At 32.7% G+C, this 25,403-nt stretch overlaps 2 protein-coding genes across 2 annotated transcripts; both read right to left on the bottom strand.

Annotated features, from left to right (window-relative positions):
- Positions 1-10,337: 10,337 nt before the first annotated feature.
- Positions 10,338-14,513, bottom strand: LOC120205065. Its single transcript, XM_039205008.1, has 3 exons — positions 13,733-14,513; positions 11,238-11,281; positions 10,338-10,514 (listed from the first exon to the last, which is right to left on the bottom strand). The coding sequence occupies exons 1-3, from the start codon at positions 14,511-14,513 to the stop codon at positions 10,338-10,340; spliced, it is 1,002 nt and encodes a 333-aa protein (XP_039060939.1).
- Positions 14,514-14,520: 7 nt separating this feature from the next.
- On the bottom strand, positions 14,521-15,717 carry LOC120205064. The gene is made up of 2 exons (XM_039205007.1): positions 15,475-15,717; positions 14,521-15,054 (listed from the first exon to the last, which is right to left on the bottom strand). Exons 1-2 carry the CDS (start codon positions 15,715-15,717, stop codon positions 14,521-14,523), a joined length of 777 nt encoding a protein of 258 aa, XP_039060938.1.
- Positions 15,718-25,403: the final 9,686 nt, after the last annotated feature.

Raw genomic sequence — 25,403 nt, 5'->3', positions numbered from 1 at the left:
TACCTAATGTTTACTTTTTGTTTTATTTTAGTACCCGTCGTTAACGTTTTGTTTCATTTTAATACCCCGCTGTTACTTTTTTTGTTTCATTTTAGTACCTAAATTTTTAACGGCGGGGTACTAAAATAAAACAAAAAGTAAACGTTAGGTATGATTTTGAAAAAATTGAAAGTTTAGGTACTAAAATAGAACAAAAGTGATAATTTTAGTACTGTATAAAATATATTTTTTATTAATAATTCTTAATTCAAATATAAATCAAATTCATGAAATAATATTGTTTTTTTTATTTTTGTTTTGTTTTACTTTAATTTTCCCAAAATAAAAAGGAATAATTATAAGAATAATCCCTTAATAACGCCACTAATGTTATGATTCCATTTTACAAGCCATACCATCCATTAAGCATAGTTTAGTAAGAAACTTTGTGCTAATTAAGCAAGGTCTCGGTTTCGAATCTCGTAAATAGAGAAGACAGATTATTCGAACCGATTCTGAAATAATTGAGACGTGACATGGCTTAAGATCATGTCTAGATATGTCGAACAAAGGTATATGACACGGAGACTTCGAGAAATCAAATAGTCTAATGGTAATGTTTGGGTTAAAATGGTAATGTTTGGGTTAAAAGAGGGTAGCTCATACAGGGATCTATGTGTTGGAAAAGTATTGGACAATGATATTGCATGGAACATGAAGCAAAATGGCAAAACTTATGACAGTTATGGCATCACATGAATGTAGTTGGGATCTAAAATATCATCATTAGCTTCTCATGAGACATAGGATAAAAAGGATAGCAAAAGAGAAAGGTTTTAATAAATCAAACAATTAGCAATCATTTTAACATTAAAACTAAGAATTTCTTGCAAAAAAGCAATTAAAGAAAAGAAAGAAAGAATAAAGCATTTTAACATTAATGCTAGCAAGTAAGGTACAAACCAGAGTGACTTGAACTGAAAGATAAACATTGGTTAAAGCATCTTAAAAGTTCACTCCTCTCTTTGGTTAAAGCATTGTTCTTTGCTTATTTGCAAGGTTTAAGGGTTTAAAAACCCTTAGTAAAAAAATAAAAATATCTATTTAATTTATTTACTCCATTTTTTTGAAGGTATTATACCAAAAAAAAACAATTGATATTAAGTTTTTTTAAAAAAAATTATATATAAAAAAAAATTACAACAACAACAACAAAACCCTATTCCCATATGCAATGGGGGTTAGGGGGAGGTAGGGTAGTAGGCTGCCCTCAACGTCAGGTTGAGAGCAGCTTCCGTGGAAGACTTCCGGCATTTAGAAAATTAAAAATAAAGATGAAATGCAATGCAATGCATGTATAAATAAATAAATAAATACATAGTTAAACAGTTCTCATATGCAGTCTTCATATGCGCTTCTCCCGAATAGGTGGTTAATTTATTTTTCGACTTATCCAAGTGTCTAACATTACAAACGTTGCCACCTTAGGTGTATCGGTTCTAAAAGCCGTTAAAAAAGCTCGTTAAGTGACAATTGTCACAATCTAGTAATTTTAAAAAAAATTAAAAAATATTAAAAAATATTTAATTTCTGAAAAAGCCTCAAATTTTTCCTAAAATAGCAAAAAAAACTCAAACTCTTAAAATTTGTTATTTTAGTCCCATTTACTCCAACCAGCAAGGGGATCGCACGCGGGTTTTTTTTTTAATTTTTAACATTATTTTTATTTTTTAAGAAAAATAAAATTTTAAAATTGTGACATGTGTCACTTAATGGGGTTTTAGAACGGCCGTTATAGTCGGCGGGCCTAAAATAGTAGCATTTATAAAGTTAAACATCTGGATGTATCGAAAAATAGTCTAGGCACCTATTCTTGAAAAGCGGTATAGTTTAAACACTTATTTTAGTATTAAGACTTTTTTTGAAATATAATTAGAGATTTAAGAAGTTAAAAAATTAAAATTTTAAAATAAAAATGTTTGTTTTAAAATAAATTACGAGATTGTAACGTAGAAGTGATTGAATATTTTTTGAGTTAATTGCATCGCATATACTCAAAGGATCATATTTTAAACTCGTCCCTAAAATTTTAAATGTTCTAATTTTATCACTAAACTATGATTATCGTTCTAAATTAGTCCTCAAACTTAATTTAGAAGGAGAATAATAGATGAAATTAGAACGTTCAAAAGTGTAAGGACTAATTTAGAATGAGAGTCATAGTTTAGGGATGAAATTAGAATATTTTAAAGTTTAAGGATCAATTTAAAATGAAAGTTATAGTTTTGGAGACACATAATACAGTTAACTTTTTTTGATGGGATGTAAGTGATTAGTTATAAGATTTGATATGTGGTTAATAAGTCTCACCAAATTTCATAACAAGTAAGGACTATAAGAAAAGGAAAATTGAAAGGTTGGTATGCTAAATTACTTGAAGAATATTTTCTTTGTTAAAGTCATGTGCTTTACTTAATTGTAAGGGTAAGGTAATCTCTTTAGCTTTTGCTTTTGCTTTTGCTATGACCGAAGATCTTTAAATAACCATTCTCTTGTTTTTCCCTTCAAAATATATAAAACATATTTTAATAAATAAATAATTATTATAAATATTTGAGGAGCGTCTGATGAGGGAAAAAAGGGTTTAAAAACTCTATAATAAAAAAATAAAAAGAATATCTTTCGAGTCTCTTGATTTTGCAGGTTATATATATATATCACATATGAAAAAAATATGAAGGAATATATATATATATATATATCATATATCATATATGGTTATTTAAAGCCGTTTAAATTTAAATCAATTAGTATCATAACAATATAAATATTTACAATTAAATTTAAATAAAAAATCGAATAACTTGACTCGACTCGAATTTTATAAACTAAATTTGACTCGGAAAAAATATTCAAATAAAGTTTGAATCACAAAATAAGATTTGTCAACTCGACTAACTTAAATATATATTGACTCGACTCGATTGCACTCAATCGAATATTCACCTTTAGTAATGTTTTGAATAAGGGAATATTTTCGACAACATCCGATATTCCATGATCTGTATTATGTATTATCATGTGTCGTAATCGTGTAGTTTTTAGCACGTTGAATGAAAGAATTTTTTGGCACGACAAAGATAAGTTTATAAATATAAGCAATATCGACACAAAGGTCAAAACATTAACACGTTGAATAAAAGATTATATATGTTTTTCTCGTACTAGTCCCCTTATTTTTAAAATCCAATTTCGTCCCCTAAATTTTAAAAGTTTAAATTCGCCCGTTAATATAAAATTCCGCATCTGTCACTGATAGTAAATAAGATTTTGTCACCATTACCCTCATGAACCCCATTTGGATCAAGAACTTCCACAGACTTTCATTCCATACAATGCTTTGGAAAGCCTGTTCACATAACGCGAACATTTCAAGTTAATGAGGACTTGTTTATTCGTTATCGTATTAATTTTCGACTCGCACTAGGCACAAACCCACTAGAGAGAAGACTAGTACCAGAAATGCTTACAAAAAGCAACCCGATCGAAAATACAATCGCAACTATAATTTAAATCGCTGATTAAAACTACACGATTATTTCCTTATCCGTTGCCATACTAATTGGCAATTACTCCATCCCCACTGGGCAGAAGCCAAAGATCCCCAAGTGACATTGTGGGCAGAATTGATAGTATTGGGTAGAGGAAACAAAACTTGGCGCTGGAGAGGTGGCACTGGCCTGCACACATCATTCATATCGTTGTGACAATCTTGAAGCACAGAAGGTGACATTACTCTTTTAAAGCAGAAACGAATCTCCCTCTGGTATAGTTGGGTTAAGCCTTCAATTGGCATACTGCATGAGATTTGAGGATAGAATCCCACACTGTTTTTGACCATTTGTACTTTACAAATGTCTTTGATTATAGGGTACTACTTTATTATATCTCTCGACTATTAGAAGTTACAAAAAGGTCTTCACACTATATAGTGTTGTTTGTTGAACCATTCACCTATCAAAAGTTAGTCCTTTTGATACAAAAATAAGTGCCTAAATTATATCCCAAATTGACTTTTAGTGTCTAAAATTTTTTTCGTTAAAAATAGATGTATAATGTTTTCTTTGTTACCCTTTTAGAAGCTTACCGTTATATTTATTTATTATTTTTTAAATAAAAATTTGATTTTGCTAAAAAAAATTTAAAAAATCGAACCTCCCGCGTCATCCCCCTCTCTCCCATTCCCCCACCTTTGATGGCGAAAGGTTACCACCTGTTGGGTTTTGATCGAAGCAGGGTGAGGAACTCAATGGTGCGGTCATGTAAAGCATGAAAACTAGAGCCTTCGTAATTGCCAAAAAAAAGGGAACCCAAAAAACCGACAACCCTTTGCGGTGATTTTCACGATGGTCGGCGAGATCATACATCTAAAAGTGTAATATTGGAAACGCTAGATATCTATTTTTAACGAAAAAAATTTTAGACGCCAAAAGTTAATATAGGTTATAGTTTAGACATTTATTTTTGTATTAATCCTAAAATAAAAAAATAAGTACTCAAACTATGCATTCTTTTTGCTTAAGTACTTAAACTATTTTTTGGTCAAACTAGGTCTTTAAACTATTATATTTAATCATTTAAAGTCCTATTATTTTCAAAAAAATATTTTTCGACCAATAAAATGTTGACACTTCACATTAAATTAAATATTTATTAAATATTTATTAGAAAATGTAAAAAAAAAAGCAGGATTTAATCCTCAAATCTCATGCAATATAGGCACAAATCAACTATACCTTAAGGGGCATTTGATTCAAGGAAAAGATCATTACTAAGGGAAATAATCTTTTTACGGAATTGCATTCTCACGTTTGATTCATGAAAAAGATTATTATCATGAAACAATCTATTCCCAATAGTTGCACTTTTTGGTTTAAAATGGTGGGAATGTCTACTTTCAAATGCTTAGGTATTAGATAATTGTTATGGTTTTAGATGATGTAGAAGAGAAAGTGAGAAATAGGTAATAGGAATAGAGAAATTAGAGAGAATTCAGAGAAGAAAATGATTGTTCATTCATGACATTCTGGAAAATATTCACTCAGCCAATTTATTTAGTTACAATGCTAACAGAAGGATTGCCAGCTGGCTGTCCTTTCTAACAAAATATAACAACCCCTAATGCTTTGTCTTCTTCTGCAGATACTGGACTAGCTGACTTGGGCTGTCTTCATTCTTCTTGGGCCGGCTCCATCATCTGATATGAATCAGCCTGCTCCACTTCAGGTAAATCCTTAGCCCCTTTCTCACGTGCTTTAATCCTTAATTTCTCTTGCTCAATCCCTAACATTCGCAATTCTTCCCCCAATTCTTCCCCCAATTCTTCCTCGCGTTCTCTCCCTTCTCCTTCCACCATGACAATACCCACCCCTCGAGATGATCCTTGTCCCCAAGGATCAAAAGAAGGAAACTGTCCGCGGAGAACAGAGTAATCCTCCCAAGTATCGATCGACTCGTCGAGGTTAGTCCATCTCACTAACAACTGAGTAACTGGTCGATTATTACGATTGACGATTCTTCTTCCCAAGATTTTACTTGGCTCTATGCGAAACTGACCCTCTTCATCTATCACAGGAGGATCTGTCAAGGCTGTTACTGTAGAGCCAATATGCTTCTTCAACAAACTGACATGGAAGACAGGGTGTAATCGAGACGCTTCTGGTAAGTCAAGTTTATATGCCACTTCTCCAATTTTCTCTAAGATTTTGTAAGGCCCGTAAAATGTGGCTGCTAATTTCAGATTCCTCCTCAGTGCAAGGGATGTTTGACGATACGGCTGCAGTTTGAGGTAAACCCAATCCCCTATTGCAAAATTTCGTTCAGAACGCTTTTTATCTGCCTGCTGTTTCATTCTGTTTGCAGCATTTTCTAGTTGTTGTTTCACAATTTGCCTGATCTCTTCCCTGCTCCTCATTAGTTCCCTAACAGATTGTATCGTTGTTTCAGTCTGCCAAACCATTGTAGGAGGTTTATAGCCATATAGAGCTTGAAAGGGTGTTAGGTTTAGTGCTGTATGATAAGTAGTATTGTACCACCATTCAGCATGTGGCAACCATTTAGCCCATTGCTTTGGTCGAAAAAAAACATAGCCCTCTTAAATACTGTTCAAGGCATTGATTCACCCTTTCTGTTTGACCATTAGTCTCAGGATGGTAAGCTGTGCTGAATAGTGTAGTAGTGCCAAGCTGCTTCATTAGTTCTCTCCAAAAGAGGCTAGTGAATGTCTTGTCCCTATCTGAAATAGCTAGTTTAGGCTGACCATGTAGCTTGTAGACATTATTTAAGTACAACTTAGCTACCTCAACCACAGTGTAAGGGTGGGACAATGCCATAAAATGACTGTATTTTGTAAACTTATCCACCACCACCAATATACAGTTTTTCTTCAATGAAGTAGGTAAGCCATCAATAAAATCCATAGTAACCACCTCCCAAGCCTGGTGAGGAATAGGTAAAGGCTGTAGCAAACCTGGTTTAGGCACATGTTCTACCTTAGTTTGTTGACAAACTTTACAACATCTGACATAAGTGGCTACCATAGTTTTAAGTCCAGGCCAATAAAAATATGATCTTATCCTCTGGTAAGTAGCTTGAATTCCTGAATGGCCCCCATGAGGGGAATCATGTAATGTTTGCAGAATTTGAAGCCTCAAAGACCCAGTAGGACCAATATAAACTCTGCCTTTAAATCGTAGTATTCCTTTGGAAAATTTCCAATTAGGATCAGCAGTAGCATTCACAATTAATATATTGATCCAATCAGCAGCCAATTTGTCATCCTTATAACTGCCTTCAACTTCTGTCACCCAACTAGGAATGATCAGAGTAGTCCCCATAGCCCACAGTTGACTATGATCTTCCCATTGCCTAGACAAAGCATCTGCCACAATATTTGACTTACCCTTTCTGTATTGAATAGAGTAATCAAGCCCCAATAATTTAGTCAGCCCCTTCTTCTGAATTGTGGTGGTCAATTTCTGCTCCAATAAATACTTTAGAGGCTCATGATCAGTTTTAATAATAAATGGCTTACTCTCCAAATAATGCCTCCATTTAGAAACTGCTAATAATATAGCAAGATACTCCTTTTCATAAATGGAGAGATCAACATGTCTAGGACTGAGAGCCTTACTTAGATAAGCAATAGGTCTGCCTTCCTGAGATAACACAGCACCAATACCCCCTGAACTAGCATCAGTTTCTAAATAGAAACTCTTAGTGAAATCAGGTAAAGCTAACACAGGAGCAATACACATGGCCTGTTTTAAGTTTTCAAAAGCAGTCAAAGCTGCAGAAGACCATTGAAAACTGTCCTTAGTAAGCATCTGAGTCAAGGGCTTACTTATGGAACCATAATGTTTAATAAACCTCCTATAGTAACCAGTCAAACCCAAAAATCCACGCAGAGACTTTAAAGATTTAGGAAGAGGCCAATTCTTCATAGCTTCTATCTTAGTAGGATCTGTTGCCACACCTGCTGCTGAAATAATATGCCCCAAGTACTCCACTTGGGTCTGTCCAAAAAAACACTTGGACAGTTTTGCAAATAACTGATTTGCTTTCAAAACCTCCAAAACCAATTGCAAATGAGTAATATGTTCTGCCATGGAATTACTGTAGACTAATATATCATCAAAAAACACCAAAACAAACTTTCTAATAAATGATTTAAACAAATCATTCATTAATGCTTGAAATGTAGCAGGGGCATTAGTAAGACCAAATGGCATTACCTTGAATTCATAATGCCCTTGATGAGTTCTAAATGCTGTTTTGTAGATATCCTCCTCTTTAATTCTGATTTGCCAATAGCCTGACCTTAAGTCAATTTTGGAAAAATAAACTGCACCATATAACTCATCTAATAGATCTTCCACCACAGGAATAGGAAACTTGTCCTTTACTGTCAGATTGTTTAATTGTCTGTAATCAACACAAAACCTCCAAGTCCCATCCTTTTTCTTAATTAAGAGGCATGGTGAAGCAAAGGGACTCTTGCTAGGTTGAATAATAGAGGAGTCTAACATTTTAGCAATCTGCTGTTCTACTTCTGTCTTCTGGTTATGAGGAAATCTGTAGGGTCTGAGATTAATAGGACTAGAACCAGGTTTGAGAGGAATAACATGATCATGAGTCCTTGTAGGAGGTAACCCTGTAAGTTCAGCAAAAACAGAGGTATACCTCTTTAAAAGAGGTTTGAGAGCTGCAGGAATTTATTTAGGAGTTTCATTCATACTCAACAGAATCACATGCCCCAATATAGCAGCATTAGATGCTGTCATTTTTAATAAAGTAGCACCTGAAATCTGCTGCAACAGTAGTGAAGGTTGCTGTCCTTGTATAACAATATTTGCACCTTGATGGTCAAAACTCATTGTCATTTTATTGAAATCCATCAAAATTGGACTATATAATCTCATCCAATCCACCCCTAAAACCATATCACTTCCTCCTAATTTAAGGAGTCTAAAGTCATGTATGAATGAGTGTCCTTGCATCTGCCACTGCACTTTGTTGCATCTAGCTGAACTATAGAGCTGTTGGCCATTAGCTACTGTGATAGCTAAAGGGTAGGGAGTTAGAACTTGAATTCCAGCATCAGCCCATTCAGGTGTCAAAAAACTGTGTGTACTCCCACTGTCAATCAGAATGTTCAAAGGTCTGCCCTGAATTGTTCCTTGAATTCTCAATGTATTATGGCTAATACAACCAGTAATTGCATTCATTGATATTTCTAAACTTTCCTCTTCTTGCATTGTCTGCTGTTCTGAGTCAGTAGGAACAGAATCTGTAGGAATAATATTCTCCTCTTCAATAATCATATTCAAATTTCTTGTCTTACACTGATGGCCAGGCTGAAATTTGTCACCACACTTAAAACAAAGGTTATTTTGCCTTCTGTAATCAATGAGATTCTGTTTAGGATTAGAAATTGGTGTGTATTTAATAGGTAATGGCATTGAATTTGTCTTGGAATTAGTAATGGGGTTTGGGTAGGGTGGGACCTTAAAGGAAGGTCTCAACCTTCTGTTTTCAAACTCCACTGATAACTCATAGAGCTTAGCTTGTTTGCATGCCTCAAACAAATTTTTAGGATCTAAAGCTTTTACTCTATGTTTGATGTCTTCCCTAAGTCCACTTATAAAAAGTGACACAAAGAAATCCTCACTCAAAGTAGGATTCTGTAATAACATGTGTGGTTGTAGCTCCTCAAACCTTTCTTGATAGTCTTCAACAGATCCTTTCTGAGTAAGCTTAGTGAATTCCTCCACAATGTCAGAAAAAGACCTATCACTAAATCTATGACACAAGTCAGCTTCAAACTCATGCCAAGTTACATGATGCTTCTGCATAATATAGCCATCAAACCATATTTCTGCTTTTCCTTGAAGATACATAGTAGCCACTTCCACCCTTTGATCCCTATGAACATTGCATAAAGAAAAATACTTCAAACACTTCTGAAGCCACCCCCTAGGATTTATCCCTTCAAAAAATGGCAGCTCAACTTTAGGTCTATGCCACAAAGAACCCCCTGGTCCCCTGTTTTCAGCTTCCCATCCCAGCATAATAGGTCTACTGTTACTGTTTTCACCCATTTGATTTTCATGCCTAGAATCGTTCTTAAGGGCTAAACAAGCATCAGGCTTATCTTTCAATATCCATGGTTCATCAGTTTTATAGGTGAATCTTGATTTATCCTTCACTACAGTGATCAAAACAGGATTTTTTTCTCCATCTTTAGAGTTATTAGGAGAGTTTACCTGATCACCTGAAGACTGCTCTTGCTCACCATTTCTGCCCGTTAAAATCTTCAACAGTTCCTCCACATAACCTTGATTAGTGGACATTCTTGCTTCTAGTGCAGCAATCCTGTTTTCCTGAGTCTCCCACCATTTCGGTGGATTAGTCTCATCGCGGCCTTGTTTCACCAAGGCTGTTAGTTCCTCCATCTGCTTCTGCAACCCAGATAAATCAGCTTCCATACTCTGATTTTTCTTTGTCATGCTCCTGATTTACTTGCCAGAATCGAGGCTCTCGATACCAATTGTTATGGTTTTAGATGATTTAGAAGAGAAAGTGAGAAATAGGTAATAGGAATAGAGAAATTAGAGAGAATTCAGAGAAGAAAATGATTGTTCATTCATGACATTCCGGAAAATATTCACTCAGCCAATTTATTTAGTTACAATGCTAACAGAAGGATTGCCAGCTGGCTGTCCTTTCTAACAAAATATAACAACCCCTAATGCTTTGTCTTCTTCTGCAGATACTGGACTAGCTGACTTGGGCTGTCTTCATTCTTCTTGGGTCGGCTCCATCATCTGATATGAATCAGCCTGCTCCACTTCAGGTAAATCCTTAGCCCCTTTCTCACGTGCTTTAATCCTTAATTTCTCTTGCTCAATCCCTAACATTCGCAATTCTTCCCCCAATTCTTCCCCCAATTCTTCCTCGCGTTCTCTCCCCTTCTCCTTCCACCATGACAATAATTCTCACCACTTTGAACAATAATACCCTTAAACTAATGAATTCTTTTTATAATGATCATTTTTTATTCTTATATTTTATACTTTACTCAAAATTATAAACATGATAATAACATACAAAGAGTTTAATTTAGTAAAATATTAATAAGTTTGAGTATTTAAAATTATTTTATATTTTTAATATTCAATATATTAATTATTTATGATTTTATGAGGTGAAAAAATAATATTATTGTAAAAATATGATTATTTAAAATAATATCTATCACCGATCAAACACCGATCGACCATTTAGACTCCTTTCGATCGCTCTCGAACATAAATTCGACGCCCCAAAATATCTCGGATACAATGCAATAGAAATTACGTCAGAAACGGAATTTAATCGGAAAAACAAATCGAATCATAAGATAAAAAGCTGAAAAACTTACAGAGACAAAATGTACTCACACTCGAAAGAAAACCCGATAACTAATGCACCAGAAATCAAAATCAAGCAAGAAGTTTCAATCAATAAGAATATGAACTACTACTTTGACATCAATTACTGAGATGAAAAACTGAATCAAAGGCTCACAGGCATAACAAAATTCAAGATCGAATTCAGGACTAGTCGAAATGTAAATCGAAAAACAACAAAAGGGGATCCTTATTTCCATACAAACAAACAAAAATCATTCAAATTCATCAAAATCAGTCAAAAAAGACCAATGCAATTGGCAAATTAAGCACTGTTTCTACAAGGATCGAACCTGAAAAAGAAATCGAAACATGAGATCAAGCAACCGTCGGAGACATACCAGGATCAAACAAGAACCAAACCAGAAAGTCAAAAATAGGACACAACAGGCAAAATTGAGCTGAAAGAGCCCACTTACAGGCAACTTTGTCAGAAAACAAGTGAATAAAAAATAGACAAAGGCTTGCCACTAGTGATTACAATTTAAAGGGCCTACTAAGCACGATTCAAACGATTAAAAAAATGAAATTTTCAAGAATTCTGATTGAAAATAGAGAAAAAGTCAAACTTTGACAACAAGGCAATGATTTTCAACACACAAACAGGGTAAATAAGAAAAGCCCAGATTTAAGATAACAACTTGGGAAGTGAATATGCAGTATTTTAAAGCTTATGAGCTCGAAAACCCCATGCTCATACTTTAATGACATTTGCATGGCATAAGCCATAAAACATGGGGGGAAAACTTAAAAAAAAACCCCAAGTTTTTAATTACACCATATGCTGCTTAGAGAGAGAAACTTACAGCAGTAAAGGGTGGGATTGATTGAAGTCTCTGTGCCTGAAACTTGGGTTTTAAATTTATAATTAATGGAGGAGCTAGTCAATGTCAATGGTAGGGTTTAACTTTGAGGATAACTTACAAATTTCATACTATCGTTTATTTTACTCACTGAATTTTAAAAGTTTTAATTTTTCACTAAACTTAATATATTGAATTTTTTAGTCATCCATCATTAAACAGTTAACAGCGTCAAAACGATACTTTTTTAAGAAAATAAAATTTTCACAAAAATGACATCGTTTTGTATCTACATAAAAACCTATTTATAACGTCGTTAGTAATAAAATGACTGAGTGAGTAAGTGGCCAAAGAAACCCAATATATTAAGTTCAGTGAAGAAATTAAAAATAAATTAAAGTACAATAAGTGAAATAAGAGAGACAGTAAAATTTAGATATCAAATTTGTAATTTACCCTAAGTTTAATCGAAAAAGAAAAGAATAAAGTGAATCTATTGGAAATTAAGTTCAATTCAAAGTACAATATTCATTTCCTTTTGAATGGAAATTTTGCTTTACAAGATTCTTCCCATTAGCATTAAAATTAAAAATATTACCCACCTTATTATGAGTTTTTTCTAAGGTAGAAGCCACAAGGTACAATAAGTCTTCAAATTAGTTTAGAAAATTCAATTGTTTTCAATTAAAAATGCTAATTAAGTATTATTTTGATTATTTGATTGTTCAGTATTAATGATTTTTTTTATTTACAATACATGGTGTCATGATACAACGTTATCACATGGTATCTGTACAATTTTTAAAGAAAAACATTGAAAATGCATATGTATTATGAGATGATTTAGGAGCACGTGGTTCAAATTTGACAAAAAATGAACTTAAAATGAATGAGGAATTGAATGAATAATGATATCAAGGACTAAATCGTAAAACAGTCAAAATACTAATTCAAGTTTTTGAATAAATCGGAATTTCAAAATTTCAAATCAACTTGAACTCGAAAACCGAATTGATAATTCGAGTTGACTTGAATAACTCAAAATTAAAAAAAGAAATTTGATTTTTTGAGTCGAGTCAAGTTTTGCTCAACCCTACTTTCTATTCGAGTTATAGATATATACATATATGTTTATTATTTGATCCATATATTTTAAATATGTGTAGATTACACGTTTAGTATTTAAAAGATCAATTTTAGTTTTTTTAAGTACCTAAAATTTTAATTTCTTGAAACCATACCTAAAGTTTAGGTTTTTGTTTCATTTTAATATCACATTTAAAATTTAACGTTAACTTTTGAAAAAAAAATTAATAGTTTAGGTACTAAAACGGAGTAAATTTGATAGTTTGGGTACTAAACGAGTTAAGTTTTTAACAGTGGGATACTAAAATGAAACAAAAATTAAACGTTAGGTATAATTTTAAAAAAATAAGTTTATATCCTAAAACAAACTAAAATTGATAGTTTAAGTACTAAATGTGTAATTTATCCTTTAGTATAGTACTAAATGTGTAATTTACCCTTTAGTATGTTGTGCCCATCATTAACATTCATTTATAAATTACTTTGTTGGTTGAAAGTGTAATAAAAACTGTGTAAGAAATATTCTTAAATTGACATTCAAACATAATCACACAATAATAACATTGGGAATCATTACATTGAAACATAATCACACAATAATAACACTGGGAATCATTACATTCAAACATAATCACACAAATCCATTAATCACACACTAATAACACTCGTAGATAAAGCTCACTCAAAGTTTTCCAATGCGAAATCCTTTGACACATCTACAATCATAAACACCATTGAAGTTAATGTCAATGGATGCAAATAAGATAACGCCATCTCAGCAATCAACCATAACAATGGCTCTATGATTACCTGAACAACTTACGCTCCCAACATTTTAGAGTCTATGCCACCAACATTCGAAGTGAGCAATATAGTTGCACGTAGACTCCGCACACTTGACAATTTCTCTTCGGCAACGCTGACCGCAAAACAAGCAGTTAGGGTAGCCCTCAGCCTTCCTATGAAACTGAACATCATGACGATGTGTGTGCCAATAACGAGGAGACAATGTGATCCCATACTTGAGAAACGGAAATTCTCCAAGAATACAATCGGGATGAGCAGAGGTATCACAGATCGAACAACAATAATACCAGAGGCTCCGGTCTCTTTTTACTTCACATATATCACAATGAAGATGCTTTGAATAATCATTATCATCGTGATAGGTGAGGTTTAGCTGATGTTGATCAATTTTGTGAACAACTGATTGTGGTAATGATAAGCATTTGAAATCCAAAGTAAAACTGCACTTTCCACATCTGAATGCACCATATGGACCTGGGTCAGCGCCACAACCATTGCATCGCTCCCTGCATTTGAAATCATAAAACAGCAAGTGCTCGTGTCCTTGAAATTCAATCACGTCACGTACTTCAGCACACCTTAAGCAAACGTCCAGTCCTCTAATTTCGTAGAAGAAACCGCTACAATATCGAAGGCACAAGTCACAGTACGTGAAGCTTCTGGAGTCGAGATTGGCAGGAGATTGACGAAACCAATGACGCTTTACTCTTGGCAGCTCAGCACAGTGTTTGTGGAGATAGAAATGGCATTCTGATTCAGAGCAATAATAAAACAGAGTTGAGACAGGTAGCATGCACCCATCACATCTTCTATCAGTTTCCTCCTCCATCTGTCTGCTAACACCAAGCAATGACCTTCATGGCTGAAATGTTCAATCTTTGTGGCTTCCCATCTTCACTCACCTCAACAACGCGAGTGATGGAAGACTGCGTAGACTCAGCTGAACTTCCATAGAGCTCCTCGCATTGGCTTTCTCGCTCAACCACCACGTAAAATCTTTCATCCTCCAAGGCACAATTCACGTGAACAATGTAATTGCAACCGGACTTCATACAAGAGTAACTCCCACGCTCAAGATTCACTTCATTGAAACAAATCTTACAATCTTTTCTTGTAAGCTCTTGAATTTCAAGAAAATATTTGTGAAAAAGGCAGTGATCATGTCGTGAAAATTTGATAATGCGTGGGAGTGAAATGCAATCTTTATGGACTGTTATGCTGCATGTCGAACATATATAAGACATATAGTTCCCCTCAGTGTCACATGCATCACAAATGAATGAGCCTTGTCTCCAATATAAGGTAAATGGGTGCTGATGGCGGCTTTTATCTTCAACAATGAGCTTAGGCCGAGCACAAAAAATATTGATCTTAAAATCGCAAAGAGAACAACAATAAAAGAATCCAAAATGTTCGTTTCGGCATAGTTTGCAAAAGAGAAAACCCTCTTTAGACTCGAGAAAAAGAGGGTGTATGCGATGGGAAGGGTGTTTAAATTTATTGGATCCATCAATGCATGTCTTATGAAAGATGAGAGGACAATAATCACAACTATATAATGGACCAACTAAGGGTTCATGGCAGCAAGAGCAATACAAGCTTTTGAGTTTATCTTTGGGACTTTGAATGAAGGTCAATGGATGTGGGTGGAAGTCATGTTTGGGCTCTTGGTTGACCTTACTAAATGAAGAAGACAAATTAGCACATTTGATGTCAAGGGAAAAGTAACAACCATTACATTCATAAAAGAACATGTTGCGTTTCTCCTTGCATAATGCACAACCATATACCCGATTACCAGGACGTGGCCTTTCTCGAAGGAAAAAGCCAGAGTGCTGGGGATGGAGAGGGTGACTGGAAATTGTATGGGGTGCGAGGGCACAGTTGTTATGAAGGTGATAATTGTAGAATGCACAACTAAAGCATGGATCTGAAATCACATCCCCACAGGCTGAGCAGTAAGCTTTCTCACCTTCATTGCTTTGATCTTCCACAAACACCAAGGGATGCTCGTGAAAAAGATGCATCTCCATTTGTGTTCGCTGAGTAATGAATAAGATGGCAGTGAATGATGACTAGTTTTTCAAACAATAAATAGGAATTTCTTTAAAAAAAAGTATTTTAACATTAATCTTGGCAAGTAAGGTACAAACAAGAGTGACTTGAATTGAAAGCTAAAGTATCCTAAAGATTCACTCTTCTCTTTGGTTAAAGCATTGTGCTTTGCTTATTTGCAAGAACAACCCTAAAACCTTTTGCTAGAATTCATAACACTTTTAAAAAAATTCAATGGCTTCTCCATAATTTTATACATATAAATTATAATTACGAATATCTTGATGAGTAATTAACAAAAAAATAGTAATAAATATAATCACAATTATATGATTTTAGAAAATAAATTACAAGGTTATAATATTTAAGTGAAAAATGACAAGATTAAGAGGAAGCTATCTTACCAAAATTCCTGGAAAATAAGGTATATATGCAAAAATTAAAATAAAAAATTAAAATCTTGATATGATAAATTATTAAAAAATAATTTCTTTATTGAAGTATTGTGCTTTCCTAAAATGTAAGGGTAAAGTAATTAATCACTTTTATTCTTACTTTTGCTTTTGCTAAGATTTTTGAAGGAGTGAACTCCCTTTTATTATTTTTAAAATTTATAAAATATATTTTTTATATATGAATAATTATTATAAATATTTTAAAGATTAACCGATGAGAAAACTAAGTAGGTCTGTAAACAAACACGAACGGGTATATATTCATGTTCATTCCTTTAACTTTAATCGACGAGCACAAAGTACTAAATGAACAAATTTATTGTTCGTGTTCATTTGTTAAAAAATGTAGTTGTTCGTGTCGTTCGCTAAAATGATAAGCAAACACAAACAAACAACAAATAGACAAAAGAATGTGGGATTTTATCCTCAAATCTCATGTAGTATAGGTACAAATCACAACAACAACAACAAAACCCTATTCCCATATGCAATGAGGTAAGGGGGAGGTAGGGTAGTAGGCTGTCCCCCAACGCCAAGTTGAGAGCAGCTTCCGTGGAAGACCTCCGGCAGTAAAAAAAAATAAATAATAAAATAATAAAAAAATAAAGATAAAATACAATGCATGTTTAAATAAATAAATAAAATTAGCCTTTTTTATTAGTATCAAAATTAGCCCCCAACATTTATCAAAATGGTCATTTTTTAGCCTTTTTTGCTCTCAACGTTTCATTTTAGAATAAAAAGGCTCCTAACATTTGATAGAATAATCATTTTGTTACTTATTCTTTTTTTCGAGGCATTTTCGACCTCATCATTTAATTTTAGGTTAAAAAATCTCATATTTTGGACCGTTAATCATGTGTTAACTAATGATTTTCATTTATTTTTGTCCCAAAGAGAAATGTTGAGGGTCAAAATGAAAAAATAGATCAAAATGACCATTTTAGGTTAAAAAACTTATATTTTGGAGCGTTAATCGTGTGTTAACTAATGATTCAATAAAAAAATTATTTAAAATGGTGGGGATGTCATTACCTCAAAATTCTTAGATATTAGACAATTCCAACAACTTTGGACAATAACACCCCTATAATAAATTCTTTTTATAGTGATCATACTCGATTCTTATTTTTTGTAATTTACGAAAAATTATAAACATAATAATAATATACTAAGAGTTTAATTAGTAAAATATTAATAAATTTGATTATTTAGAATTATTTTATTTTTATTATTCAATATATTAATCATTTTTAATTTTATGAGAAGAAAATAATATTATTGTAAAAATGTAATTATTTAAAATAATATCTTACTTTAAGTTACTAAAAAGTAGATCTTATAAATTGAAAATTTATTCATTTTCATATTATTTTATATTTTACATAAATAAATATGATATTTATAAAAATTATTTAAAAATATAAGTTTAATATACTAATTATATATTAAAGGCTTTTTTCTCAAATAATGTAATGATTAAAATATTTCTATAAATTTTCATTCAAATATTTACAATTTAATATTAAAATTTAACTTTTTTTTTATAAAAAAACATATATCACAAAGATAATTAAGAAAAATATGCATTCAAGTAATCTTTATATTCCTCTAACCAAATATTGTAATTTTATATTCTTGCTAAAAAAACAAATAAGGTAATACAATACTCTCAAACTAATTTTTTCCAATGGCATACATATGTTAATTCTGTAATACCAGATTCATCATATAGATGTAACAAATCGTGGTCAATTGCGGTGACTATCCAAGACCGAGAAAGTCGATAATGTCACATAACTACGGCCGTTATTTAAATCCCTGAGTTTAGCCTTGTGATAGGATCGGTTTAGAGATCTATCACACTCCTTTCTGGATTGGTGAACATAGTGTCCCTCATTCAACTCGTACAAGATATAAGTTAAACTTTCGGACACAAACGGAAAAGCAAGTATTAATGCGTTACCATGGCTCGGAGCTGTTGCCAAGAAAATTCCGGACATGACGTTGGGACCAACCATTCTCCATTGTAATGAGATTCAGACGCACGAGTAATTTCTGAACGGCCTCCTCTTCCAGGATGCTAATTGAGTTTGTGGACCGTCTTTGCGGGGAAGAGCTCTGCAATAGTTTATAAAACTTCTCTATCATAGTCTGTAAAAGTTCGAATCAAAGACGGATATTTACATCACACTCTGAAACTTACCTTTGCGTCTTGGTACAACTTGAGGTATTTCAGAGATTGATCATACAATCCACAATGGTAGAGGAGAATGCTGTAATCTCTCATTTCCTTCGGATCAAAATCAGGTTAACTTTTCCCACCTCTAGACAATCATGCTTTAATGTATATTACCAGACAAAGCACGTCTCATATCCCCAAAACGTACTCTGGTCCAAACATCCCACTCTAGCCTATGTTGAGCAGCCTTTGCGGATGCAAGCTGATAGGCACTACAAGAAATCGAATGTGAAAATACAACCAAAGACTTCAAAAGTACAGATAAAAACAATATTTGGGGAAACATATCATCATATCCATATGCAAATGTGTGGATACAAGTATTGGACACGGATATTTTATGGAACATGAAAACTCGAAGCAACATGGCAAAACTTAAAACCTTTATGGCATCACTTGAATGTAGTTGGAATCTAAAATATCATCATTAGCTTCTCATGAGACAGGAGAAAACGAACAGCAAAAGAGAGGTTATAATTAATCAAACAATTAGCAGTCATTTTAGGTGATCAGTTTCTTGTTTTCAACTCATGTTCCACTTGTCCCAGCATGAGAGTAAATTAAAAAAAGCAAAAAGAACGAAAAACAGAGAAATGGTCATAAGTTATTGTAAGCATCAAGTGTAAGTTTTTCTTTAACTTCACTTAGATAAGATTTAATGTATAAAAATGTAAGAAATCAAAGGGCAAGAGTATAAAAATCACCTCTTCCAATAACATTTGTACTGTCAATATGTGGGGCTGATCAGATCTTTGCTCTTTTGCTTATCATAGGCTCTCGGAAGACCATCATGATCACGAGGAAAGAAAATCTCTACATCAAAATCCAAAAGGCCCCACATTTGAAACATTTTCAGGATCTCACTGTGTATGAGCGATAGCATTAAAGCAGAACCTGAACGATGCATCAAAATCTTCTCAAACCGTAAAGATTAACTAACAGAAAAAATTCCCCATAAAAGGGTATGTCATTCAGAAGTAAATAAAAAATGATAAGATAGAAAGGCTGTCCTTCATACAGAGTGAAGATAGAGGGCTCGTGGCTCTGCTTGGTTCTTGGTCATAGATCTCCAAAAGCCCTGCGAAGAAGTTTGGATTAACCAGTTAGAAAAACAGACGGTCACATGAACAGTTAAGAAATAAACAACTTTATATGCTCAATAGACTTGAAAATGGCATTTACCATTTGGTAAGACATTAAGTTATGAGCAAATAAAAAAATCTTACAAACACCTTTCTGACGTACAAATATTTCTCTATGCTCTCCAAAAATATTCTCCCATTACGACCTGCATGACAAATTATAGTGAAAGCAGTAGCCCATGGAAAGATCGTCCAATCTTTCAAGAAAAGCATCCACCGGCAAAGGAACGGAAGAATGCGAAACGAGAGAATCATCCTCCGCTGCTATGTAAAGAGCAGTTTTCCAGAGATCAACGCCTCTATTTATACTAATACTTGTTTCCCTCTCCATATTGGATAATTCTTTAATTTGTGAAACGAAACCCTTCGTGGCCTCCTGCTCAAAGATCATTCAGAAGAAAACATTTTAGATATAAACTTTAAACAACTAACTATATCAAACTTGATATATCATTCAAACATCATTGAGCTTAACCTATCATGTTGTTCGTTCTCGTATATGTGTGACTAAGTGGGGCATAAAGACCTAAATCAAAACCTCTATCCTCCACAAGAATTAAAACTATAACATTCAAATCGAGAGTTTCCATTCCTAATCAAATTGAGAGTCAGCCATAACTTTATCAACTCTTGGCAGATGATAAAAAAAACCAAAACAATGACATAGAGGATGAATAAAGTTCATGTAACATTGATTAGAAGCAATCAACTGAGTTTTAAAAAGAAATTTCCATGGAAAACTACTCAAAATCCATTAGATTAAACTAATTCTAGCATTTATCCAACTACATTCCGAAATGCATACAATAGTTTCCTCTTTACAGTAGAAAAGGAGGAGGAGGAGTACTCTAGCGTGAGAGGTATCGATTCCAGAAGATTCAAGGGCATCTTGCAAGGCGAAGTCGAAATCGGTGGAAGCAGCAGCAGCGCCCGGAAAGGATCGACCACGGCGGACGAGACGGCGGTAAGACGGCGGAGATAACGACGTGTTTGAATGAATCTTGGAGGATTTAGGAGGAAAAGGATTGAGAATCGTTAGTGAAGAAGATGAACTCATCGTTGCTTCGTTAATGGCGACGAGAACCAGGAGTGTCTAAAGTGATAAATAATCAAATTTATTTATTTATTTTTGTACTTAATTAATTATAGAATCTGCAAAATATGTAACATATATTTTTATATAGGTTAAACTACACATTAGTCGTTGAAGTATAGGGACCCTTTCATTTTAGGCACTGGATTATTAAAACTTTTAAGAGCTAATTGCATCATGTATCCCCAAACTATGACCATCATTTGAAATTAGTCCTTAAACTTTTAAAATTCCAATTAAGTCCTCAAACTATGACTCTCATTTTAAATTAGTCCTTAAAATTTTGAACATTCCAATTTCATCCCCAAAATATGAATCTCATTCTAAATTGGTCCCTAGACTTTTAGATATTACAATTTCATCCCCAAATTCATCCAAATATGTAATCCATTTAAACCATAGTTTAACCTAATTTCCCCCCCAATCATATAATAATATAACTTGGTTTAATGATTTTATTAACAAGAGATGTGATTAGTATATATATAATTGAGGATAAAATTGAAATATTCAAAAAGGTTGGGGACTAATTTGGAATGAATATCACAATTTAGGGATGAAAATGAAATGTTCAAAAGTTTAAGAACTAATTTAAAATGATAGTCATATTTTAAGGATAAAATTGAAATGTTTAAAAGTTTAGAGACCAATTTGAAATAAGGATAATAGATTGAGGAGTATAATGCAATTAATTAAAATTTTAATTTGATCATTTTTTTTAAATTTCGTATTTTGTAAATGTATTAATCATTAATAGTCGTTATATATATATATATATATATATATATATATATATATATATATATTGGGTAAATTACTCGTTGAGTACCTGAACTATTAATTTGAGTATATTTTAATACCTAAACTTTCAATTTTTTCAAAATTATACATAAACTTAGTTTTTTATTTATTTTAATACCAGAACGTTAAAAGTTTTTGTTAAAAGTTCTTGTTTTACTCTAGTACTCGTATTCAAAATTTAACGTAAGTTTTAAAAAATTAAAAGTTTAAGTATTAAAACGGACAAAAATTCATAGTTTAGGTATTACACGCATTAAGTTTTCACCGGTAGGGTACTGAAATAAAATAAAAACTAAATGTTAAATATGATTTTAATAAAAATGAAAGTTTATGCCTTAAGACATGTCAAAACTGATAATTTAGGTGTTAAACGTACAACTTACCCAAAACTTTTTATCAGAAAGCAAACATGACTTCTATTCCAAGAGTCCACAACATAAACCGTCCGGGAAATAGTCCGACAGTTTTAAGATCAAAAGCTTTCATGGATAGGCTTGGACACCACCAACATATGTTGCATTAACCGATGCAGATACTTCGGTAGCAAAGTCGTCCCACGAATCGGTTGACAGTACGACGAAATCAGCGAATTTTCCAGTCGATAGAGATCCCACTTCGTTACAGCTGAAATCGTGTGCCTGTTATGATGAAACCAGGAAAAGCATCAGCTAAAAGCATTGGAAATTTGGAATGAAGACCGGGGGACTTCGTTTTCTCAAAAGCACCCATGTCCGATACCCGCGTCGGTGTTTGGTACATTTCGGACATGGATATGGAGGCATGATCCTCAAAATCAAGCATACTTGTGACAATCATATATCCATATATATCCAACACCAATTCCAGGTATAGAAATTTAAAGCCAGTGCAGATAGAAGCAAATCATGATAAAGTAAACGTGCTTCGATGAAAAGCCGATGCAAAATCCGAAGAGAAGCATAGGAATGCATGGTGGAGGAAGAACTCCCGAAATTTTGACCGTTACCCTGAATCTCCGATCTCTTTTTCCATTTTTGGAGACAACAGATTCATACATATCAAGGATCAAGTCATATACCCGATTACCAGGATGTGGCCTTTCTCGAAGAAAAAGACCATATCTGTGCTGGGGATGGAGAGGGTGACTGGAAATTGTCTGGGGTGCGAGGGCACAGTTGTGATGAAGGTGATAATTGCAGGGTGCACAACTAAAGCATGGATCTGAAATCACATCCCCACAGGCTGAGCAGTAAGCTTTCTCACCTTCATTGCTTTGATCTTCCACAAACACCAAGGGATGCTCGTGAAAAAGATGCTTAATCTCTCTCTTCTTCTCCATCTCCATTTGTGTTCGCCGAGTAATGAATGAGATGGCAGTGAATGATGACTAGTTCTTCAAACAATAAATAGGAATTTCTTTAAAAAAAAGTATTTTAACATTAATCTTGGCAAGTAAGGTACAAACAAGAGTGACTTGAATTGAAAGCTAAAGTATCCTAAAGATTCACTCTTCTCTTTGGTTAAAGCATTGTGCTTTGCTTATTTGCAAGAACAACCCTAAAACCTTTTGCTAGAATTCATAACACTTTTAAAAAAATTCAATGGCTTCTCCATAATTTTATACATATAAATTATAATTACGAATATCTTGATGAGTAATTAACAAAAAATAGTAATAAATATAATCACAATTATATGATGATTTTAGAAAATAAATTACAAGGTTATAATATTTAAGTGAAAAATGACAAGATTAAGAGGAAGCTATCTTACCAAAATTCCTGGAAAATAAGGTATATATGCAAAAATTAAAATCTTGATATGATAAATTATTAAAAAATAATTTCTTTATTGAAGTATTGTGCTTTCCTAAAATGTAAGGGTAAAGTAATTAATCACTTTTATTCTTACTTTTGCTTTTGCTAAGATTTTTGAAGGGGTGAACTCCCTTTTATTATTTTTAAAATTTATAAAATATATATTTTTTATATATGAATAATTATTATAAATATTTTAAAGATTAACCGATGAGAAAACTAAGTAGGTCTGTAAACAAACACGAACGGGTATATATTCATGTTCATTCCTTTAACTTTAATCGACGAGCACAAAGTACTAAATGAACAAAATTTATTGTTCGTGTTCATTTGTTAAAAAATGTAGCTTGTTCGTGTCCGTTCGCTAAAATGATAAGCAAACACAAACAAACAACAAATAGACAAAAGAATGTGGGATTTTATCCTCAAATCTCATGTATTATAGGTACAAATCACAACAACAACAACAAAACTCTATTCTCATATGCAATGGGGTAAGGGGGAGGTAGGGTAGTAGGCTGTCCCCCAACGCCAAGTTGAGAGCAGCTTCCGTGGAAGACCTCCGGCAGTAAAAAAAAATAAAAAATAAAAAAATAATAAAAAAATAAAGATAAAATACAATGCATGTTTAAATAAATAAATAAAATTAGCCTTTTTTATTAGTATCAAAATTAGCCCCCAACATTTATCAAAATGGTCATTTTTTAGCCTTTTTTGCTCTCAACGTTTCATTTTAGAATAAAAAGGCTCCTAACATTTGATAGAATAATCACTTTGTTACTTATTCTTTTTTTCGAGGCATTTTCGACCTCATCATTTAATTTTAGGTTAAAAAATCTCATATTTTGGACCGTTAATCATGTGTTAACTAATGATTTTCATTTATTTTTGTCCCAAAGAGAAATGTTGAGGGTCAAAATGAAAAAAATATGATCAAAATGACCATTTTAGGTTAAAAAAAACTTATATTTTGGAGCGTTAATCGTGTGTTAACTAATGATTCAATAAAAAAAATTATTTAAAATGGTGGGAATGTCATTACCTCAAAATTCTTAGATATTAGACAATTCCAACAACTTTGGACAATAACACCCCTATAATAAATTCTTTTTATAGTGATCATACTCGATTCTTATTTTTTGTAATTTACGAAAAATTAAAAATAATAATATACTAAGAGTTTAATTAGTAAAATATTAATAAATTTGATTATTTAGAATTATTTTATAATTTTATTATTCAATATATTAATCATTTTTAATTTTATGAGAAGAAAAATAATATTATTGTAAAAATGTAATTATTTAAAATAATATCTTACTTTAAGTTACTAAAAAGTAGATCTTATAAATTGAAAATTTATTCATTTCATATTATTTTATTTTACATAAATAAATATGATATTTATAAAAATTATTTAAAAATATAAGTTTAATATACTAATATATATTATAGGTTTTTTTTCTCAAATAATGTAATGATTAAAATATTTCTATAAATTTTCATTCAAATATTTACAATTTAATATTAAATTTAACTTTTTTATAAAATAACATATATCACAAAGATAATTAAGAAAAATATGCATTCAAGTAATCTTTATATTCCTCTAACCAAATATTGTAATTTTATATTCTTGCTAAAAAAACAAATAAGGCAATACAATACTCTCAAACTAATTTTTTCCAATGGCATACATATGTTAATTCTGTAATACCAGATTCATCATATAGATGTAACAAATCGTGGTCAATTGCGGTGACTATCCAAGACCGAGAAAGTCGATAATGTCACATAACTACGGCCGTTATTTAAATCCCTGAGTTTAGCCTTGTGATAGGATCGGTTTAGAGATCTATCACACCCCTTTCTGGATTGGTGAACATAGTGTCCCTCATTCAACTCGTACAAGATATAAGTTAAACTTTCGGACACAAACGGAAAAGCAAGTATTAATGCGTTACCATGGCTCGGAGCTGTTGCCAAGAAAATTCCGGACATGACGTTGGGACCAACCATTCTCCATTGAAATGAGATTCAGACGCACGAGTAATTTCTGAACAGCCTCCTCTTCCAGGATGCTAATTGAGTTTGTGGACCGTCTTTGCGGGGAAGAGCTCTGCAATAGTTTATAA

Source organism: Hibiscus syriacus, unplaced genomic scaffold (assembly GCF_006381635.1).
Source record: "Hibiscus syriacus cultivar Baekdansim isolate YM2019G1 unplaced genomic scaffold, ASM638163v2 tig00012104_pilon, whole genome shotgun sequence".
In the NCBI taxonomy this organism is placed as follows: Eukaryota; Viridiplantae; Streptophyta; class Magnoliopsida; order Malvales; family Malvaceae; genus Hibiscus; species Hibiscus syriacus.
The sequence above is the reverse complement of the archived record's forward strand: the minus strand, read 5'-3'. Positions and strand labels throughout refer to the sequence as shown.